Source organism: Orcinus orca, chromosome 4 (assembly GCF_937001465.1).
Source record: "Orcinus orca chromosome 4, mOrcOrc1.1, whole genome shotgun sequence".
Taxonomy (NCBI): Eukaryota; Metazoa; Chordata; class Mammalia; order Artiodactyla; family Delphinidae; genus Orcinus; species Orcinus orca.
This window is the reverse complement of record NC_064562.1, coordinates 83,977,141-83,999,075: the sequence shown is the minus strand read 5'-3', so window position 1 is coordinate 83,999,075 and position 21,935 is coordinate 83,977,141. Positions and strand designations below refer to the sequence as shown.

Sequence of the window (21,935 nt, the reverse complement as noted above, 5' to 3'; positions counted from 1 at the left end):
TTATCTCTTTCATTCCTTTCAATAAGCCTATGTATAAACTATTTTACAGATGAGGAAACAAGGTTACACATGTCCCTGGAATCACAAAGCTCTTAGTCATGAACCTAGCACAAAGTACAAAGAAAGCCAAGAGGAAGGAGCACCTAAGTCTTCCCAAAGGAGGCAGAGGAAGGAAGCCTTCCTAAACAAGGAAATGCTTGCCCTGAGTATTAACAGGATTCTAGTAAGCAGAGCAGTAAAGGAAAAAAACAAATATATGGCCACAGATGAAAGGGGAAATAGCAGATGTGTTAGGGCACTTAAGTAATGGATTCACAGAGATGACTGCCAGGGGATGAGACTGGACAAGCAGGCAAAGGTAATATCATAGATCCCCCTTTATGCCAAGTCTCTCTATACGTACACCTTCCTTATAAAGTGCATATTTTTTCCCAAGTGATGAAGAACCATGACGAACTTACATTGGAAGTATTACAATTAGCAAGGTGTAAGGAAATCTGTTATGAAGCTGTTTTCAAAGTCCAAGCATAATCTGCTGCCAGAGTTCTAATGGGTGGCAAACTGCACTCAGACAGTAAGATGAGATTTCAGAGAAAACTTGAGAGACATTTCAGACTAAAAGTGATTTGACTGAGTACTGATTTTCATATAAAGGTGGTCCATTTAAATATCTAACACTTAGGGTTCCAACTCCAGAAAAGCTCAGGCCTATAAATTTAAATTCAGAAGTTACCTGAATCCAGGAAATTACATAGTAGGAGCTATAAAAGTAAATGAAAAGTAAAGGTCCTCAATAAAAGCTACACATTTTCAATAAATATTTGCTGAATGGATGAATAAATGAGTGAATTGAAAGAGAAAGGAGAAGGCAAAAAAGGCATTACAACTATAACTGAGAAAGGGAAAATCAGAAGTCAAGAAAGAAGAATCTTCAAAGGAGTCAACAGTGTCAACAGGGAAGTCAAGGAAAAGAACTGACCTTTAAGAGTTCAGTGAGATTCTTCAATCCTAAGTTTTGCTAAATGGTATGTAGTTTGTTTCCACTGAGCTTTCCAATCATTAGCTTTTGCCCTTTTACTCCTTCATTACCAGTATTTTATCTTAAAATTAACTCTCTCCAAATTTGAACGTGATTGTATAATTTTATAAGGCTACGTGTATGTGAGGTCTTTTTAAGGCAACATGTTCACAACATAATACTGACGGTAAAAAAATGTCATAAATAAGAGCAACAAAGGTTAATTCCAGACCATTTCTTAAATCATGAAACTTACTTTTTTATTACATTGTGCATCTTGTGCAAAGACCTCAAATCTAGAACACACTGATTCTATCCAAAAAAGGGCACTGAACTCAGTTCCAATATAAAATAATCCTCTTTTACTATTAAATTGCAGAAAACTAAATTGCCAAACAAAGCTGATTTTTAAAATAAGCACTTGCAGAAATAGATATGCCAATAATAAAAAGATTCTAAGAAATAAGACCTTAAAATTCAGTCAAAAAAATAAAGTCAAAGAACTACCAAAATACAGACTCCCCATCCCTGCCAAAACCCCCCCACAAAACAACAAAACCAACAAAAATGTACACAGAAAAGAATTTTCAATAACTTAAAATATATACCTTTTTAATTCTTTTACAAGGACATCTAAGTTTCACCTTTTGGTTGCAATTAAAGGGACATTCACCAGGATGGCACATTTCTTTGCATCTATGACCACAAGGAAGCTAAAATAAAACCAAAATAAAACAATTATATATTTATATTTTAGTCATACTCTACCTCCCCTTTCCCCAGCAACTATTTTAAGAAAAAGTCCATTCCAATAGGGTCAATAAATCCTGGATAATTGGCTGATTTTTCAACTTTTTTCTTTTGGATATAAATTACCTTAATTCCCAGAAATGCTCAATATTCTCCCTGGTTCCACTCTAACAGCACATCTTACATCACTCTTGAGGCTAGTTAGAGCCATGTGACCAAGTTCTGGCCAACGGAATGTAAGCGTAAGTGCTTTTGTGCCTTAAAGCTTCTCAAGAGCACACATCCATGTTTTTCCCTCCCAATGTGCTGGAAATGAGGATATCTAGAGGAACAGTGGGGCCCATGACTCAGAGAGCAGAGCTGCCCTGCTAACTTGGGTCCCTGGTTCTATACGTGGAGCACTGTGACACATCCACCTTCCCTTGTAAAGGCAAAGTAATGCCATTAGTCCTGAAAAGGTATTCAAACTCATGAGTAATCATGGAAATGTAAACTAAAGTCATGAGATGCCATAAGACTGGCAAACATTTTTAAATTTTGACAATACCAAGTACTGGTAAGGATATGAAACAAAAGGAGCTATAAAATCCTGATGGTAAATTGGAAAATTTACTGGTTACATATAATTATTTTGGAAATCAGTATGACTTTAAGTTGAAATTACACATTCCCTATGACCAACCAACTGCACTACAAAGAGAAATCTATACACATAATACCAGAATGTACAAACAAGAACATTCATAGCAGTATAACAACTCTACCTATCTACCTACAGTAAAATAAATAAACTACAGTATATTCACAATGGAGTAAATGGACTACAGCCACATGTAATAAAAATGACAAGCACAATGTAGAGCAAACAAAGCAAGTCACAAAAGTTCATACTTTTGATTTAAATATAAAATTATGCAATCAATATTGCTTCCAGATATATCTGTAGTAAAAACTTCAATTTACAGTAAAAATTATAAATTAAAGCAAGGAAATAATTATTATAAAAGGCAAATGGTGGTAACATAGAATAGAGGGTGGGAACTACACTAAGAAAGGAACTTTGGTAGACTTCTGAGATGCAGCAATGCTAAATTTTTTGACCTAGGTGGAGTTACATGGTGTTCACTTTTTAACCATTTGTTAAACTGTACATATATGTGTTATGTACTGTTGAGTATGTAATAATTTCATTATTTTAAAAAATCAAATCACATGGCCATTTCCCTGTTAGATGTGCAAGTATGTATTATCTCAAAAGCCAGGTTATATTCTGAAAGAGCAGAAAAGTAGTCCCAAAGAAAGTTGATTAGAATGTACAATATATAGTGACTGTATCTTCATTATAGATTTCACAGCAAAAAACAGAGGTTTTTCTAAAACATTCAACCTTGATATTCATTTAAAGATGAGATATCCTACCCCTTCCACTCACAGTGAGATGGTTTTCTTCTACTCTACTCAGCCCTTAATATCATTCTGCTAGCACTTTGGTTAAGTCATACCAAATGGCTTACCAATAAGCAACACGGTCTAGTTCAAAATGTTTCATTTTAATCCCAATAATTTAAAAATTTAAAAAGCTCTCTTTAAAAATAATTAAGGAAAGCTTGAAAATCAATATTATTTGTGGATAAATACCCATACCATAATTACCATAGCCAGCACATCTATAGCACTTACCATACACTAAGACCTTTACATGTTATTAACTCACTTAATATTCAGCACTCTAAAGTGAGTATTACTACTGCCCCCATTTTACACATGAGCAATCTGAGATACAGAGACATTAAACAATTTGCCCAAGTAAACAACAGAAAAGCTTGCATAGGAGTGATAAAATCAAATTCAGAAATAATTTTTAAAAGTAGAATTGTGTATGTGGGGCACAATTTAAATAAAGGTGCAGTTCTTAATATCTTTACATTTCCTTTTAGTTTAATTCAAACCTAATTGAACAGTCCAATAGACACATAGAGTGTATATCAAAGAAGTAGTGGAGCTGGAAGGACATGCCTATGCCATTCCCACAGTTCACACTTACACTCGCACTCAATATACATTTACCAACTACCTAATATGTACAACCAGGGGACCAGAGACTGGATATAAAGACAAACATGACACAGTTCCTGCCCACAAGAAATCTACAGTATGGAAAGGGGAGGAGAAAGCAAACAGGAATTTATCAATGGATCAGAATTTGTCATAATCCCATACCATAACTCTGAGTCTAAGATATCTATGGCAGATTCAAAAAGACATAGTTCTTGGTTGATCCAGCGTATGAGTTGATACCATAGCCTACTGGTTCTCAAAGTGTGGTGCCAGACCAATAGTATCACCCTTATATAACAGCATATTAGAAATGCAAATTCCTGGGCCTCCACTCCAGGCCCACAAAATCAGAAACTCTGGGGTGGGGCCCAGTAAGCTGTTTTAACAAGCCCTTGAAGTGATTCTGATGCACACTAGAGTTTGAAAAACACTGCTGTAGTCTTATCAATGTCAAGAGAACATAAACTAGAATGAGTTCTATTAACCACAGTAATACTCACCCGTCCACCCCTAGACTGTTCTAAACCATAACAGCCATTTGGATTGTTCCCAACCTAAGAATACATTTTTCAAGAAAGTCCAAGGAGACACTAGCAATACCAGGGGCTCCAGAATGGCCTAGATCCCAAAAATGATGAGCATGAGAAAAAATTTTTTAAATAAATACTGCCCACTCATCTCCAGTCCCACCAAATGGCGTAACAGGATCACAACTGAATTACAGCCAAGGCAATGCTAAATTGCAAATTAGCAATCCCTGAATTCAATTTTATTTCTAACTGCAAACCTCATACCAAGTTACTGTGTCAGGTTAAAAATAAAACATTCTCAACTACTTATTACCTGGAATTTTAATCTGGACAGAAGAAAATTTATTTTAACAAGGGAAAACTTAGAATTTGAAGAATTCAGAAAATTAAACTTGAAATATCCCATGCCTCTAGTTTCACTCATATAACAAAGACAGGATTATTAAAATAATCATTTATTGCTTGAAATGTCTCCCTTTTTGTAATCTTACATAACTTTTACAAATCGCAGGTTCAATTTCCAAGTTGTTAAACAGTAATCCATAAAAAGTGTCCAAAGTTTTAGTTAAAAGGAAATACTGTAAACAAAAAGGCATATCATGAATTGATTTCTCTTTTTATTTAATCAAAGAGACAATACTGTATTTAAGACTTCATTGTCATCTCTTCCGATTCTAAATAGGATGAGAAATACTTAGATAAGTATACAAAGACAAAGGATTAAAATAAAAGGGGTGCTATTAGTACATCTGTAAGTCAAAAGAATTCCTTTATAAATGTCCCCCCAAATGAAATAGCCGTCACTTCCCTACCCCCGACAACAGCAAAAAAGATACAGCCTAACTGTTAAGTTGGCCAAGGAGAGATAGACTACTTTCGTTTCTCAAATCATTGCTGGGCTAATCACCAACCAGTGAGTTTTTACCTTTTTACTCTGAACAATTTTTCTGAACCACTTTCAATAAATTAGTTTAAATACAACACATATACAAGCACCAGAATCTCTAAAAGCAATACTTTATATATGAATGCTTTATATTAATTCAAGATAATAATGAGCTTTAACGTTTACACATGCACACACGCACACACACGATCTGTTTTTTCTACTGTGGATTTACTGTCCAACTGCCCATGAGCCACACGGTTCTTGATCTACTTATATTTTAAGGTGGGTAAACATTAGGTCAATATTTATTGTGTAAAGTACATAAGCTATCTTTAAAACTGCTTAAAAAAATCTTCAGAGTCATTCCTGGTCCTAATATCCCCAAATTTCATAAAGAGATGTGCTTCTACCCTAACCATACGTTTCTACAAACACCAATCACATTTCCCTTTCTGTACCCGCATTTCTAGGGGTCCAGAAAAGACCTGGAATAGGATGACCAAACAATAAAAGAGAAACAATGCCTAAGAAATACAACGTAAAAGATTCTATTAAATCTTACCTCTTTAGGACACTGATTTTTGCAACAACTAAGGAGGTTCTTTTCATTTACATCAGCTGTGGTTATTTTTCTAAAAAGATGAGAGGAAGTTTTGATGACATTCAAACAAAAGTCCATTTTATAGTATGGTTTTTCTAAAAAATAACTCAATTTCAAACATATCCATAAAATTATCTTACTTATTTACTTCATTTTTTAAAGAAATATTTTAATTGTATCTCATCTGTAACATCCTCAAATTACTTAACTGCTTTGATAATTCAAAACTTCTAGCCCTGTATCTTCCACCAACAAATCAAATGCCAAAAATGGCAACTGCTGCAAAAAGGAAGTACAAAACACACACAAAATATCATCTACGCCTGGCCTTTCTTTAACAGTTCCTGCTAGTTATCTCTCCCTGTAGATCAATCATTATTCATAATTATAATTCTTTGTAAAGCTTCTACATAAAAGATTTAAAACTAATGGTTCAATATGTTACTTAAAAATTGACCGAGGGCTTCCCTGGTGGCGCAGTGGTTAAGAATCTGCCTGCCAATGCAGGGGACACGGGTTCAAGCTCTGGTCTGGGAAGATCCCACATGCCGCAGAGCAACTAAGCCTGTGCGCCACAACTACTGAGCCTGCGCTCTAGAGCTTGCGAGTTACAACTACTGAGCCCACGTGCCACAACTACTGAAGGCCCCACACCTAGAGCCTGTGCTCCGCATCAAGAGAAGCCACCGCAATGAGAAGCCTGCACACTGCAACGAAGAGTAGCCCCCGCTCACCACAACTAGACAAAGCCCGCATGCAGTAACAAAGACCCAACTCAGCCATAAATAAATAAATAAACAAATAAATAAATAAATTTATTAAAAAATTGACCGAGAGAAAATGCTCACTCAGATTTACTTCTAAAGAACAGGGAAAAAAATGTTACTTCAAATTGAGGAGTTTAGGCTATTCAGTGGGAAGTGCAGTAAGCTTATTAGAAAAACTTTTTTTCAGTTGATTTTGGATTAAGCTATCTATTAATGTTAGAAATTGATTCAGATCATTTTAGATCAATCTGTGCTTTTATATGTTTTCAGTGTGTAATTCAGAAAAAGTCATAAACACCAATGAATAATACTTCCTAACAGACAGCTCAACAGTAGACACTGCATGAGTCAGTCAACAGTGACAATCTAAAAATCCCCATCACCTGTGTCTCACTTTACTCTTCCCCATTACCTTCCTTCTCCTCTCCTTTATTTTCTTTTCCTGTTCCCTTCACTAGACATAATTGCCAAAATATACCATAAGTTTAGCCTCACTAATGTCAAAACTATTATCTTAAATATTTGTATCAAATTGGCTATAAATGTACTCTAAGATACCACATGCAATTTTCCCGGCAAAGTTGCACGTAATAATAACAAAGTTTTTACTCTGGCTCTATTAAAGTTGTATATTTTCATTCTTACAGGTAAGGTGCTTACCTCTTAAGAGCTAATATCACTTTGTTCCTGTTACTCTATCATTAGGAATAAGCTTTTCAAGGCCTGCATCTTTTATATCTAATTTCTATAGAAGAAATTACATGAAGCAGAAAAGGATCAAAAGGAAAAGATGACTTATGAAATTATTCACTGAACTGAAAGTGAATGAAATTATTGGGACAAATACTGAGACTGAAGAATTCTATATAAAAACATATACTTTAAACATGCATTCAAGAAACGGAAGAAGCAACTCTGGATAGCTATGGTAATAGAAACCACCTCAATCCAAATATATCCACACATTTCCCCCCAAAATCATTCAGTTCATTAATAATAAACAAAATCACTCAAATCCTATGACCTCAGCAAAGCCAGAAGACAGAAATTTCTACAAACTTCAAATTACCTGTAAGTAGAAAAATAAACACCAATTCCTAGCAGAGCTATTTCTCAAGCTCCCATATAGCAAGTCTTTTCAGAGAGCTTGGTAGAGTTCTGGAAAAACTGAGCAGAAAAGAGAAGAGGCGCACTGAGCTAACATCACACAAGAAAGACAAAGTCCACCATAAATGTAAAAATACTGAAAATGTCTTGGTGGATCAGAGCACCAACTAAAGAGAAGAGACTTTAAAAACTGCACAAGAATCAAGGAGCCAATATTGGAAAGGCAACACTCTGCGGAACAAGACAGTAAAAAGGGAAGGTGCCCTTTGGAGATGACACGACAAAGGGAAAAAGAAGCAAGAGAGGGAAATTTAGGACCCTGAAAGACCAAAGAAAACAACGTCTTGGGACTTCCCTCGTGTACCAATGGTTAAGACTCCCACGCTTCCACTGCAGGGGACACGGGTTCAATTCTTGGTCAGGGAACAAAGATCCCTCATGCCGAGGGGCACGGCCAAACAAAAGAAAACAAAACAAACAAAAGAAAAGAAAACTACCTCTTCTCATCAGTCATCACCCATTAATAAAGCAAAATTGTCCTCTTAACTCTCCCTACAAAACTTATAAAACTAAAAATTATAATTTTTTAAAATTTCAACAAAATAATTTTAATATTTAAAAAGAATAAAATTTGACTTTCCAATTTAAAGCATGAGTCCAGAGTATAAGAGACAAAAACAAATTTAAGATAATATTAACAGGCATTTTTCTGTAAGTATTTATGCTCAAAAAATCAGACATAAACTCATATTCTCAAATTTAATCTGAGGGCTTCCCTGGTGGCACAGTTGTTAAGAATCCGCCTGCCAGTGCAGGGGACGTGGGTTCGAGCCCTGGTCCGGGAAGATCCCACATGCTGTGGAGCAACTAAGCCTGTGCACCACAACTACTGAGCCTGCGCTCTAGAGCCCACAAGCCACAACTACTGAAGCCCATGCTCCTAGAGACTGTGCTCCACAACAAGAGCAGCCACTGCAGTGAGAAGCCCATGCACGGCAATGAAGAGCAGCCCCCACTTGCTGCAACTAGAGAAAGCCCATGCGTAGCAACGAAGACCCAACGCAGCCAAAAATAAATAAATTTTAAAAATTTATATATAAAAAAAATTTAATTCTGAGTAAAATATACTTACAAAAAACCCACTTTATAGACTTGAGTGAAATGGAGCTGAACAAGTTAGGTTAATTACATATTTGATCATGATAAACAGAAAAAAATGTAATTTTTTTCTCCCTCTGCATAATCCACAAGCAAAAAATTTCATTTTTAAGTAAGGAAAATATAGAGGTCATATCCTAGTATGATAAATGCTACAACAGCAACATTTGTAATAAACAAAAGCTACCTTTTAAATCTATGATTTAAAAACTGTGCCTAAGTAACTATGTGCAAGTCAACTTTTGATCCAACAAAACTCTGGCTGACACTGTTATCTGAAAAATCTGCTATAGGAGTGCTTCTCCTGTTTTTTTTTTAAGCAAATTTTTTTTCTAACAAAATATTATACAGAATCCCCAAGTGGAAAAAAGCAGAACTGTCCTGGTTGAAATCAAGGTAAAGTATCTAGAAGATGAAATAGTCTACATTTCTTTCTTCCAGATCTCTACTGGAAAATCTAGGTCTCCAGCCCCTAAGGACCATACTGAAAAATATTCCTTAAAGTATTCTATAAAGGGTTCTGAATTATGAAAATATACCAGTTAAAATGATTTTAGTAAAACAAGAATATTTCTTCAGTCCACTTACCTACATTCCACATAAAGACTTGTGATCGTGCAGTGACATTTTACTCTAAGCATCTGAACACAGGGAGGACACTCTCCAGGGTGACATGGCAAAACACACGGATGAGGACAACCTGGCGGCCGTGATTTAGAGCACCCTTCTTCACATTGAAGGCATTCTGGGCCAGCCTGATAAGTACCAAGGAAATAAGTCATCTAAATACAGAAGTCTAACATTTCTATATATGTTAAAGTTATAAAATTTATATATCCCGTTAAAAGAAAGTACTTCTGTAGCTCTTAGAAATACAGTTAATAAAATGGTGCCATGCTTTCACTCTTTTAAAAATATTCAAAATGAATAATAGCAAGATCATCAATAGGACCATTATTCACAAAGATTTTGATGTCTACAAACCTCATTTGATCAAACTGCCTCACCTTTAAAATGGACTTGTGATTACATGAAGCATCCCTATTAAAATGTAAATTACTTCTTAGTCAGTGGCAGAAAAAAAAACAGAGTAAAAACATTTTCCACCCAAGAAACATGATCATCACCTAACTAAAAAAGCAACACACAGGCTTCCCTGGTGGCGCACTGGTTAAGAATCCGCCTGCCGATGCAGGGGACACTGGTTCAAGCCCTGGTCCGGGAAGATCCCACATGCCGCGGAGCAACTAAACCCGTGCACCACAACTACTGAAGCCCGTGTACCTACAGCCCGTGCTCCACAACAAGAGAAGCCACCACAGTGAGAAGCCTGCACACCACAGCGAAGAGTAGACCCCACTCGCCACAACTAGAGAAAGCCTGCGCACAGCAACAAAGACCCAGTGCAACCAAAATAAAATTAATTAATATAAAAAAGAAAATTAATTATCTCTCTTTCATAACCAATTTTTAAAAAGTCACTTGGGAATCTTGTTAAAATGCTGAGGCGGGGCCTGAGATTTTGCATTTTTAACGAGATTCCAGGTGATGCCAATGCCACTGGTCTGCAGATAACACTCTGTGTGGCAAGGGTCTGTAGCATACATAATATAGAAGAAATGCATGTGTATATGTATGTGTGATTATGTACGTATACATATGTTTTCTTTTTTATTTGTTTTTGATGACAGACTTTCCTCAAAGAGAAAATATCCTCATTCTTCTTTCAATCAGTCAAAAAGTATTTCAGCCCATGTTTGCTTGCGAAATACACACCATTGTGATTGCCATCACCTTCACACCTTTCCCCAGTTAACCACTTTCCCACTCACTACAGCCAATGAATTAGGGTTATATTTGCTGCTAATGGTATCAATCAGAGCCATCCCACATAAGAATGGCATTGACTGAACTGAGATCTGAGGGTAAGGCAAGGGAAGGAAAGAGACTAGAGCAGAGGTAAGAAGCAAAAGAGCTTTGATTTCAGTTAATTCAATAAACACTTACTGAATACCTGCTGTGTTATAGGCTCTGTGCTATACCTCAAGGTAGAAACTGCATTAAAAATTCCAAGGGCATTTGGGTCAAGAGAGACCTATTAAGAGCCTTTCTCCAGTGGGTCTCAATTGAGATGTTACAGTAAGGAATTAATTTTTAAAGTTTCTGAATTATTTAACCTTTAATACATAAATAAGAATGATTGCAAAGTTATCCCCCCAAATAATATAATTTCCACTCACTTACACTGCAGTAGCCTTCCCTGAGTGGGAGATAGGGTGGATTTGTAGCTAAATTGAGAAGAATTGCACATAACTTATAACCCATATTTCACCACAGGCACTGACTGCCTACGAAGCCATGTTGGGATAATCCAAGGTAATTCCCCAAACATGTCATATCACTTCTTAAAATGAGTTTTTTCTGATTCATCTGATATTCTGGAAGTCTAATGGAGGAAAGCCGTATAGTAGCTATTCTCTAACTAGTTAAAGTGGTTTTGAATCATTATGTTGGTTTGATTTTATAATTCCAATATCTTTTTCATTTTATCATGAGAATTTTTTATTGAGGATCAAGGCATGACTCAGTGAAGAAATTATAAGCAATACGATTTACATATATATCTGCACATGAGGAAGAATGATACTATAGACATTTATGTTGTCATGCATTACAATTACCAAATCAAAGACCAAAACATCTAATAATGCAAGTGAAATTTTCAATAACACAATTCATAGTAATAATTTAAACACCTGTAAATGTAATGTTACTTAATAATAAAATTAAGCTTAAAATCTTTGGCTTATTCTTCATTAAGCACACTTGCTAATATTATTATGATTCCCTATAGAATGGAAACCTAGGAAAAAACATTATTTTAAAAATAAAATTTAGTATTAATTAAAATTTGATTAGCTACATTTGTTTTTCCTTGTGAAATGGCAATTTTTAGACATCTTTGAATGGTTGATTTCTCATATGCTTGTAAAATGCTTTTAGTAAATTTCACATAACTTATACATATCCTGTATCTGTGATGGTACTTACTTCCAACAAAAGATTGAGAATTTATTAAAACTGTGAACATCTACCCCATGTATTAGGTTTAAAAAACAGCTGACTGCAAATGCTCCAGACTAAACTTAGAGATATAAATGGATAGCAGTAGAGGTGATACTGCTACTTACTATCTAAAAAGAGACACAATTTTTGTACTTTTATCATAAAATCAAACCTTATGTATTAACCCAGGTATAGCACGTAAACAGTACCAAATTAAAAGGCATATTCTTATGAACTAGCACAAAGATACAGAGAGATATACACCAAGTTGTTAAAGTTGGTTGTCTGAGGAAAGGCAAGGAAGGAGAAAGGATGAGGGCAAGAAAAAGGAAAGAGAAGTTATAGCAAAATGGAAAATATTTATGGCAAAATTATTGAAAAAAATGTTTCAAGCATACTGTAAGCATGTATACATTCAACTCAAGGACATTACCTTGTTTTTGTCAGTACAGGAATCAATTTCAGTTACTTTGTGGCACTCTTTCATACATGTATGATTCTGACAATCTAAGGTTCGTCCACAAACTCTCCTACAAGAGTAGGGTCCTACGGTGTGGCATGGTAGTGGGCTCACCTTAAAATTTAAGGAAAAAACGAAAATCAGCAACACACACACACACAACCTATTGGAAGCATGTTTCAAAAATGACTCTGTTATCATTTGAGAACAAGTTTCAACTAATACATTTTCATTAATAATTGTTATTATCAAAATCAAAGTAACCTATCCAAAAAAATCCAAAGAATGAATGCCAAGGAGCAAAACATTCTATTCCTAAAAGGGAAATTCAATGTAATGATTCTGCAGTGAATGCATATACATAGGCTAATTCTCAAATAAAAGTACTGTGTATTTTTAAAATTAGTAGATAAACTCTTGTACTCTTTAGAGCACTAAAAAGACAATACATTGACTTTGTTATTTCTAACAACCATCATATAGAAGAGGTACATAGATTACAAGCTTTACTTAAAGTTTGTGCCTGTAACTCACCTCATGCTTTCCAAGACATTCCCTGCAAGACAAAAATAAAATGAAATGAAACATTATACAGTCTTCAAAAAGAATATTTTTAAAGCAAAGAGGCTAACTCTACTAGTCTTTTTTTTAAGAATAAAAAATAAGCACGTAGGTTGCAGGATACAAAGTTAATATACAAAAGCCAATTGTTTTCCTACATACCAGCAATGAATGACTGGAATTTGAAATTAAAAACACACCACCATTTATACTAGCACACACAAAAATGAAATACTTAGATATAAATCTAACAAAATAAATTCAAGATTTATATGAAGAAAACTACAAAACACTGATGAAAGAAATCAAAGATCTAAATACATGGAGAGATATTTCATGTTGATCTATAGAAAGGTGCAATGCTGTTAAAATGTCACGTCTTCCCAACTTCATCTAGATTGAACACAATTCCAATCAAAATCCCAGCAAGTTATTTTGTGGATATCAACAAACTGATTCTAAGGTCTATATGGAAAGATAAAAAACCCAGGATAGCCAACACAGTACTGAAGAACAAAGGCAGAGGATTGACACTACCCAACTTCAGGCCTTACTATAAAGCTACAGTGATCAAGACAGTACAGTACTGGTGAAAGAATAGACAAATAGATCAATGGAACAAAACAGAGAGCCCAGAAATAGACCCACACAAACATAGCCAACTGATCTCTGACAAAGGAGAAAGGCGATCAAATGGAGAAAGGGTAGTCTTTTCAACAAACGGTTGGTGCTGGAACAAAGGAACATCCACATGGAAAAAAAATACAAACAGACTTTACACATTTCACAGCAGTTAATTCAAAATGGGTCACAGACCTAAATGTGAAATGCAAGACTATAAAACATAGGAGAAAATCTAGGTGACCTCGAGTTTGGCGATGACTTTTTAAATACAACACAATCCATGAAAGAAAAATGGTTAAGTTGGATTTCATTAAACCAAAAACATCTGCTCTGCCAAAAACACTTAAATAAAAACAGGTTTTCATTAACACAAGCCACAGACTGGGAGAAAATATATGGAAAACACACATCTGGTAAAGAACTTGTATCTAAACTATAAAAGAACTCTTAAAAACTCAACAATAAGAAATTAAGCAGCCAATTAAATAATGATCAAGATTTGAGCAGAGAACAGACACCTCACCAAAGAGGATATACAAATGGCAAATAAGCATATGAAAAGATGCTCAACATCATATGCCATTAAAGAACTGCCAATTAAAACGAGATACCACTGCACACCTATTAGAACGGCTAAAATCCAAAACACTGACAACAGCATTTGCTGGCAAAGATGTAGAGAAACAGGAACTCTCATTCATTGCTGGTGATAATGCAAAATGGTACAGCCACCGTGTTAGTCTGGCAGTGTCTTATATAGGTAAACATAGGCTTACCATATGATCCAGCAATAGCACTCCTAAATATTTACCCAAATGAGTTGAAAATATATGTCCACACAATAACATGGACATATGTTCTGTGAACATGAACATTCACAGCAGCTTTCTTCATAACTGCTAAAACTTGGAAACATCCAAACTGCCCTTCAATAGGTGAATGAATAAACAAACTGTGGTATATACATACAATAGAATATTACTCAGCAGTAAAAAGAAATGAGCTATCAAGCTGTAAAAAGACATGGAGGAAACCTAAATGCATATTATCAAGTGCAATATGCTACAAAGGCTATATACTGTGGGATTCCAACTATAGGACATTTTGAAAAAGACAGAACTATAGAGAGAGTAAAAAGACCAATAGTTTCTAGAGGCTTGAGGGCTGGGGAGGTGAGGGATGAACAGGAGGTTCTTAGGGCAGTGAAACTATTCTGTATGGTACTGTAATGGTGGATACATGAGATTATGCGTTTATCAAAACTCATGGACCGTACAACCGAAAAAGTAAACCTTTACCAAGGTAAACTATAGACTTTAGTTAATAATAATGTATCAATATCAGTTCCTCAACTGTAAAAAAAATTCTACTCTAAGACAGAAATTGTATTACCTGGACAGTTCATGTGACAAATAATATTTTTCAACATATACTTCATAATAATAATTTTGTTATACATGCCACTGAAAAATCATTATATCAGAGTTAGAAGGATCTTTATACATATGTTTTTGGTTTTTAAACTGAGATAAAATTCACATACCATAAAGTTTATACTTTTAAAGAGTACAATTCCACACTAATATAAGATATTAAGGGAAACTGCGTGTGTGTGGCAGGACCATACGGGAACTCTGTATTTTCTGTGAAATATTCCTGCAAACCTAAAAAATCACCTAAAAAAAACAGTCTATTTAAAGAAACAAAACAAATATTTCATTTCCCTTTAAAGGGACTGGTTTAGCAATTGTCTTGTGATCCTATTCTGGCCATTGAAATGTGAAAAGAGTTTTACTATGGGGCTTCTGGGAAAGGTTTCCTCAGTCTTTAAATAAAGAAGAAAGTGATGGTTGAAGGCTTAAACAGTGTCCATTTCTCCCTTTGGAAACTTCACTAACTGGATGGGAAGTTTATCAGAAGGGCAAGTAGCCTGAGAGCAAAAAGGACACACTGAGGATAAAATGTAAAGACAGAATCCAGGCTCTTGACGATAAATCACTGAATCAACCAGATTAACCAATCATGAAGCAGCAGTTCTACCTCCAGTCTAACTGTGCAAGGCATAAATGTTACAATGTTGCTTTTTATTTAGGGTTTTTGTTACTTGAAACAAAAGGCACCCTAAATGATACAGCACATATTATATGTGTTATATGCACATGTTCAGAATTCTTTTATCACATGGCCAAATTATTATTAAATGTAATGTTATTTTTAAAACAAGAGGGCAAGAAAACAGGAACACTGTACTCTAATAAGAAATTATATTAACTGGATAGTTCATGTGACAAGTAATATTTTTTAATATATCCTTTACAATAATAATTTTGTTAGACATGTCGCTGAAAAATCGTATCAGAATTAGAAGGATCTTCATATACGTTTTTCTCCTTTTTAAAACTGAGATGAAATTCACATACCATAAAATGTATACTTCTAAAGAGTACAATTCAGAGGAGTTTAGTATATTCATGAGGTTGTGTAACCACCACCACTACTTAATTCTAGAATATTTTTATAACCCAAAGAGAAACCCTGAAACTATTAGAAGTCACTCCCCATAGTCTCCTATCCCCAGCCCCTGCAACCACTACTCTACCTTCTGTCTCTGTGGATTTGCCTACTCTGGACAGTTCATATAAATGGAATCAAACAGCATGTGGCCTTTTGTGTCTGGCTTCTTTCATTTGGAATAATGTTTTCAAGGTTCATCCACGTAATATGTAAATGTATCGGTAATTCATGGATTTTTATAGCTGAATAATATTCCATTGTATGGCTATACCACATTTTGTTTATCCATTCATCGGTTGATAAAAAAATTGTTTTCACTTTTGGGGCTATTAATAATAATGTTGCTATGGACATTCATGTATAAGTTTTTATGAATCTATATTTTCAGTTCTCTTGGGCATAGTCCTAAGAGTAAAACTGCTGGGTCATACAGTAACTCTATGTTTAGTCTCCTGAGAAACTACGAAAACCGTTTTCCAAAGTAGCTACACCACTTTACATTCCCAACAGCAATGTATAATGGTTCCAACTTCTCCATATCTTCACCAACACATCATATGTCTTTTTTATTTTAGCCTTCCTAGTGGATGTAAAATGGTATCTCTTGGTGGCTTTGATTTACATTTTTCTAATTAATGATATTGAGCATCTTTTCACATGTTTACTAGCCATTTGTAGGTCTTCTCTGGAGAAATATCTATTCTAAGCCTTTGACCATTTTTAAATTGGATTGTCTTTTGGTCTCTCAGTCTAAGAATTCTTTATATATTATGGATAATATACAAGATATATGATTTACAAACATTTTCTACCATTCTGTGGGTTATCTTTTCAACTTTTTGATAGTGTCCTTAAAGCACAATTTCTTGATAATGTCGTCTGACTTAATTTTCATAAAGTCCAATTTATTTATGTTTTCTCTTGCTGCTTCTGCTTTAGGTGTCATATCTAATAACCAATGCCTAATCCAAGGACACAAAGATTTACACCTATGTTTTCTCCTAAGAGTTTAATAGTTTTAGTTCTTACTTTTAGGCCTCTGGTCAATTTTGAGTTACTACTTATATATGTTGTGAGGTAGGGGTCTGAGTTCATTTTTTTCCATGTGAATATCCAGTTGTCCCAATACCATTTGTTGAGAAAAGCATTCTTTCCCCCATTTAATTATTCTGACAGTCTTGTCAAAAATTAATTGACCATAAGTGTATGGATTTATTTCTGGACTGTCAGTTCTATTCCCTTGATCTTTATGTCTATCTGAATGCCAGTATTATAGTCTTTGGCATTCTTTAATTTCTTACAACAATGTTTTATAGTTCTCAGTGTACAAGTCTTAGATTTCTTTTATTAAATTTGTTAAATAAACAAAACGTTTGTTCTTCTTAATGTTATTGCAAATGGAACTGTTTCCTTTGTTCAATTTTCAGATTGTTCACTGTTAGTGTATAGAAATAAAATTGACTTTTGTATATTCATCATGTTTCCTATAAACTTACTGAACTTATTTAATATCTCTAATAACTTTTGTGAAGATTCCTTAGGATTTTCTATATACATGATCATGTCATCTGAAAATACAAATAGTTTTACTTCTTCATTTTCTAGTCTAATTGCTCTAGCTAGCACCTCTAATATAGTATTGAATAGAAGTGGCAGAATAGACATCCTAGTCTTGTTCTTGATCTTAAGGGGGAAAGCTTTAAATCTTGCACCATTAAGTGTGATGATGTTAACTGTGGGTTTTCATAGATGCTCTTCATCAGGCTGAGGAAGTTCTCTTTTATCCCAAGATTGTTGAGTGTTCAAGAAAGCATGTCAGATTTTGTCAAATGTTTTTCTGCATCTATCAACTGTCCTTTATTCTATTGATAAAGTATTAACAGTGATTGATTTAAATCAATGATTGATGAATGAATGATTGATGTTGATTCAACTTCATATTTCTGGGATATACTCAACTTGGTCATGATGTATAAATCTTTTTACATGTTGCTGGATTCAGTTTGCTAGTATCTGGTTAAGAATTTTTGCATCTATATTCAAAAGGGATACTGGTCTGCAGTTTTCCTGTGATGTCTTTTTCTGGTTTATTATCAGGGAAATAGTAGCCTCACTGAATAAGTCAGGAAATGTGCCTGCTTAGTGAAGCATTGGTGTTAATTCTTTAAATATTTGGTAGAATTCACTAGTGAAGTCACTGGTCCTGAGGTTATTTTTGTGGTAAGTTTTCGGTTACTAATTCAGTCTTTTTACTAGGTATATTCAGATTTTCTACTTCTTCTTGATTCAGTTTCAGTAGTTTGTGTGTTTCTAAGAATTTGTCCATTTATCCATGCAAACAATAACGAAAAGAGTAGGAATAGCTATACTGACCCATCAAACTCTAGTTGGGGAAAATGACTCAAAAGGACATAGAGGAGCGTTTTAAGCAGTATGCAAAATATATTTGGAAAAGAATGAAACAGAAAGAGAGACTACTTTATAGGCGAGGCCTGAAATAATGATGAATTGAAGAAAGAAAAAGGAGATACACTTTGAACTATGTCAAAAGTTTTTTTTAAAAGCTAAAATTCTAATACTTACATAGGAATAGGCACTTGACATGGAGGACAAGGCAATGCAGTCTGAATAAACGCTGGTTCAGATGGCTGTTCCCAAGGGCCTGAAGGCTGGTGCTACAAGTAAAATAAATAACAATTTTTAAGTCAGAGGGGTTAAATCATATGGCCGATTTAAGGATCTAAGAAAAAACAGTTCCACGAATCCTCTGCTCAAGCCAGCTGAAATTTTTTCAAGTACTCAACAAATTGTGCTTATTGAAATATTTTATTCCATCCTTAAATTCTATCAGATTGTTCTCCTCTAACACGTTTATATTAAAAATTGAGCCAGATTCCAGGTTTTAAACGATAGAACAAAGGCAGTATAGACTCCTTCACTTCTCATAAGCCAAAAGAATAAAACACAGAATTGTAAAATCCAAATTCCACCAACAGAATTTAATCTCCATTATTTTGTTCACTGTTGTCTCCCCAGCACCTAGAAGAATGCTTAACACATAGTAAGAATTCAATAAATATTCACTGAATATGTGAATGAATCTTTGAGGAAACCAGGATATATTTATAACCCTAAACTATAGTATATGAAGGAAGACTGACAAACTCATCTGTATGATAATTATAACATGACTATCACACTGTACTTGCAAACATTTTATTGATTTCTCCTTTTCTATATTGTGAATTTCTTAAGACAAAAACCAAGTATCATTTACCTTATACCCCAGCTCCTATCACAGTGTTTAATACCCAATAAGTACTTCATCATTGCTTGTTGAAATGACTAAGTAAAATTAAGAAAATATGACCCACAGCAATGCATTATGTCTTAATAGTACTGTTCCCTTACCCTGCCAGTTTGCTTTATTAATGCTTGATCATGACATGGAGCAGGACACAAGTGACCACATTTCTCCAAAACCTTTCGGCAAGGTTGATGACATGGAGGACAAGAGCCAAAGTGACAGCGATGTTTTTCTTGACTTGTATGATGGCAAGTTGGTGGTCGACTAAATCATAAAGTACAATTTTTAAAATTACTTTTGATCATTGAACGATTATATCTAAAGTGCAATTATCTATTTATATACCTTCTAATTCCATACAGAATGAGCATACTGTGAATATTAATATTTTAGAACATTAAAGCAAAATTGAAAATACTAACAAAATGAAAAATCGGTATGAATTTAAATCTGTAAGACACCAGATGTAAGTCTGTACAGAGCTTTGTACTAACCTGCACTGCTCTTTGCACTTGGGGGGTCTTGTGGTACGTTCTCGGCCACAGGGTACTGTCACCTTTGTATTACCACAATTGCACTTCACATCTACAGTTTCTGGGCAGGGATAACAGCTACCTGAAAAAAAGGTCTGAAACTTAAAGAGAAATTTCCTTAACTACCCAAATTCCCATCAATAGTAGAATCAATAAGTTTAGTATATTCACACAATGGGATACTCTAGGATGAGAATAAATGAATGAACCTCACACACATAACACTGAGCAAAAGAAATCAGACACCATCAATATACAGTATATGATTCCATTTATATAAAATAAACAGGAAAAACTAATTTATGCTGTTCAAAATCAGGATGATGATTACAAAGGACACAAAAAGTTTGAGAAATGCTGGTAATGATCTGTTTAATAATCTGAGTTCTGGTTATATAGTTATGTTCAGTTTATAAAAAATCATCAAGCTGTACACCTGCAATTTGTATACTTTTCTACATCTACACCGGTACTTCAATAAAAAGTTTTAGAATTTTCTTTAAAATTTGCTAAAAGTTCTGTCCTAAATAACAAATTTAACACATTACTCATTCAAAACTACACCAGCAAAATGGAGCTCAGTCTTCGGAAAATCTAATTTAGCAATAATTTTTTGGCTTAGTTTCATACATACATCTACTCAAGTGCATTATTTTTAGATAAATTCTCCAATAAGAGTGACTTCTCTCATAAGGTTATTAACAAGTACAGTCAATTTTCCATTACTCATGCTTTGCGAAAGACTCTAAAATCTCATTTTAGGCTATAATTCCAAATACTTCTCTTCTAAACATTTCAAAAGGAAACATTTTTAGGGTTTCAGCTTTTTACCTTCTTTTGTTATGGGTAGAAATACACAAAGACCAATTGAAAAGAAATCTTTTTAAACAGGCTATAAAGTTCTCTCCAAGGCTTTGACATCATCCTAAGGGCTTTCTTCCCACTCTAGTTTTCCGAATAGGCTACCCCATTAGAAATGAAATAATAAGAGAGGAAGGGCTTCCCTGGTGGCACAGTGGTTGAGAGTCCGCCTGCCGATGCAGGGGACACGGGTTCGTGCCCCGGTCCGGGAAGATCCCACATGCCGCGGAGCGGCTGGGCCCGTGAGCCATGGCCTCTGAGCCTGCGTGTCCGGAGCCTGTGCTCCGCAACGGGAGCGACCACAACAGTGAGAGGCCCACGTACCGCAAAAAAAAAAAAAAAAAAAAAAAGAAAGGAATGAAGAGTCTTCAACTAGGAAGTAAGGATCTCAAGAAATTGCTGCCTAGGTGTCAGGTCCAAGCAAAATACTGAATAGCAATTAACCTGATAAAAAACAGATTAATGATGAAAAATAGTCTGGTTAAAAGCCTCTATTAGTTCAAAACAGTTCCCTAAAACAGAAGAGGTTAAGAATTTTGATTCAAATAATGATTGCAGAAAAAGAAATAAAGTAAAAAGCACCACAGGGAAAAAACACATGTGTATTATACAAATTACCAAATTTATACTTCAGTGTTTTGATAAGTATAATCCAGTAAAGTATTATCTTGATGGTAATGCAAGCCAAGTTATCCTGACTCACATGATCAAACTTTATTTTGGTCTTACCAAAAGAAAATTTGATGTCACACTTTTTAAAAATTTAATAGTGACATTTATGTCAGTTCTTACTCAGTACATTATATTAATTTCCATACTTAACAATGATAATTTTCATTCACCTTCAGCAATCAAAGAGAAACTTATCAAACATAACCTTTTTGCTGCCCTAAACTACAGCATCACTTTTCCTTTTTTAAAATTAAATCTTGAGAATAAGGGATAATTTCCCTGAACAGTTTTCCTAATGAACTCATTACAGACACCTGTACAACATGACATAAATTCATGTAACTTCAGTGATAATATTTTTTAAATGAAAAAGCATACAGAGTATAAATACAGTGACTAATCGGTCAAAAGTCCAGTAATTCTAGAACCATAACCATAGAAGGCCTTAAGCTTTAAAGA

The 21,935-nt window shown here is 34.6% G+C and overlaps 1 protein-coding gene across 7 annotated transcripts in view; it reads right to left on the bottom strand.

The window, feature by feature from the left end:
- Window positions 1-21,935, bottom strand: part of NFXL1 (nuclear transcription factor, X-box binding like 1) — a 53,087-nt gene that overhangs the window by 6,304 nt on the left and 24,848 nt on the right. For all 7 annotated transcript variants that reach the window (XM_049709452.1, XM_004268295.4, XM_049709450.1 and 4 more), the window contains 8 exons: window positions 19,905-20,025; window positions 19,515-19,674; window positions 18,687-18,778; window positions 12,939-12,960; window positions 12,378-12,518; window positions 9,467-9,633; window positions 5,808-5,877; window positions 1,627-1,731 (listed from right to left, as the gene is read on the bottom strand). In XM_049709452.1, coding sequence (XP_049565409.1) covers window positions 1,627-1,731; window positions 5,808-5,877; window positions 9,467-9,633; window positions 12,378-12,518; window positions 12,939-12,960; window positions 18,687-18,778; window positions 19,515-19,674; window positions 19,905-20,025 — 878 coding nt within the window. The remainder of the gene's footprint in view (window positions 1-1,626; window positions 1,732-5,807; window positions 5,878-9,466; window positions 9,634-12,377; window positions 12,519-12,938; window positions 12,961-18,686; window positions 18,779-19,514; window positions 19,675-19,904; window positions 20,026-21,935) is intronic.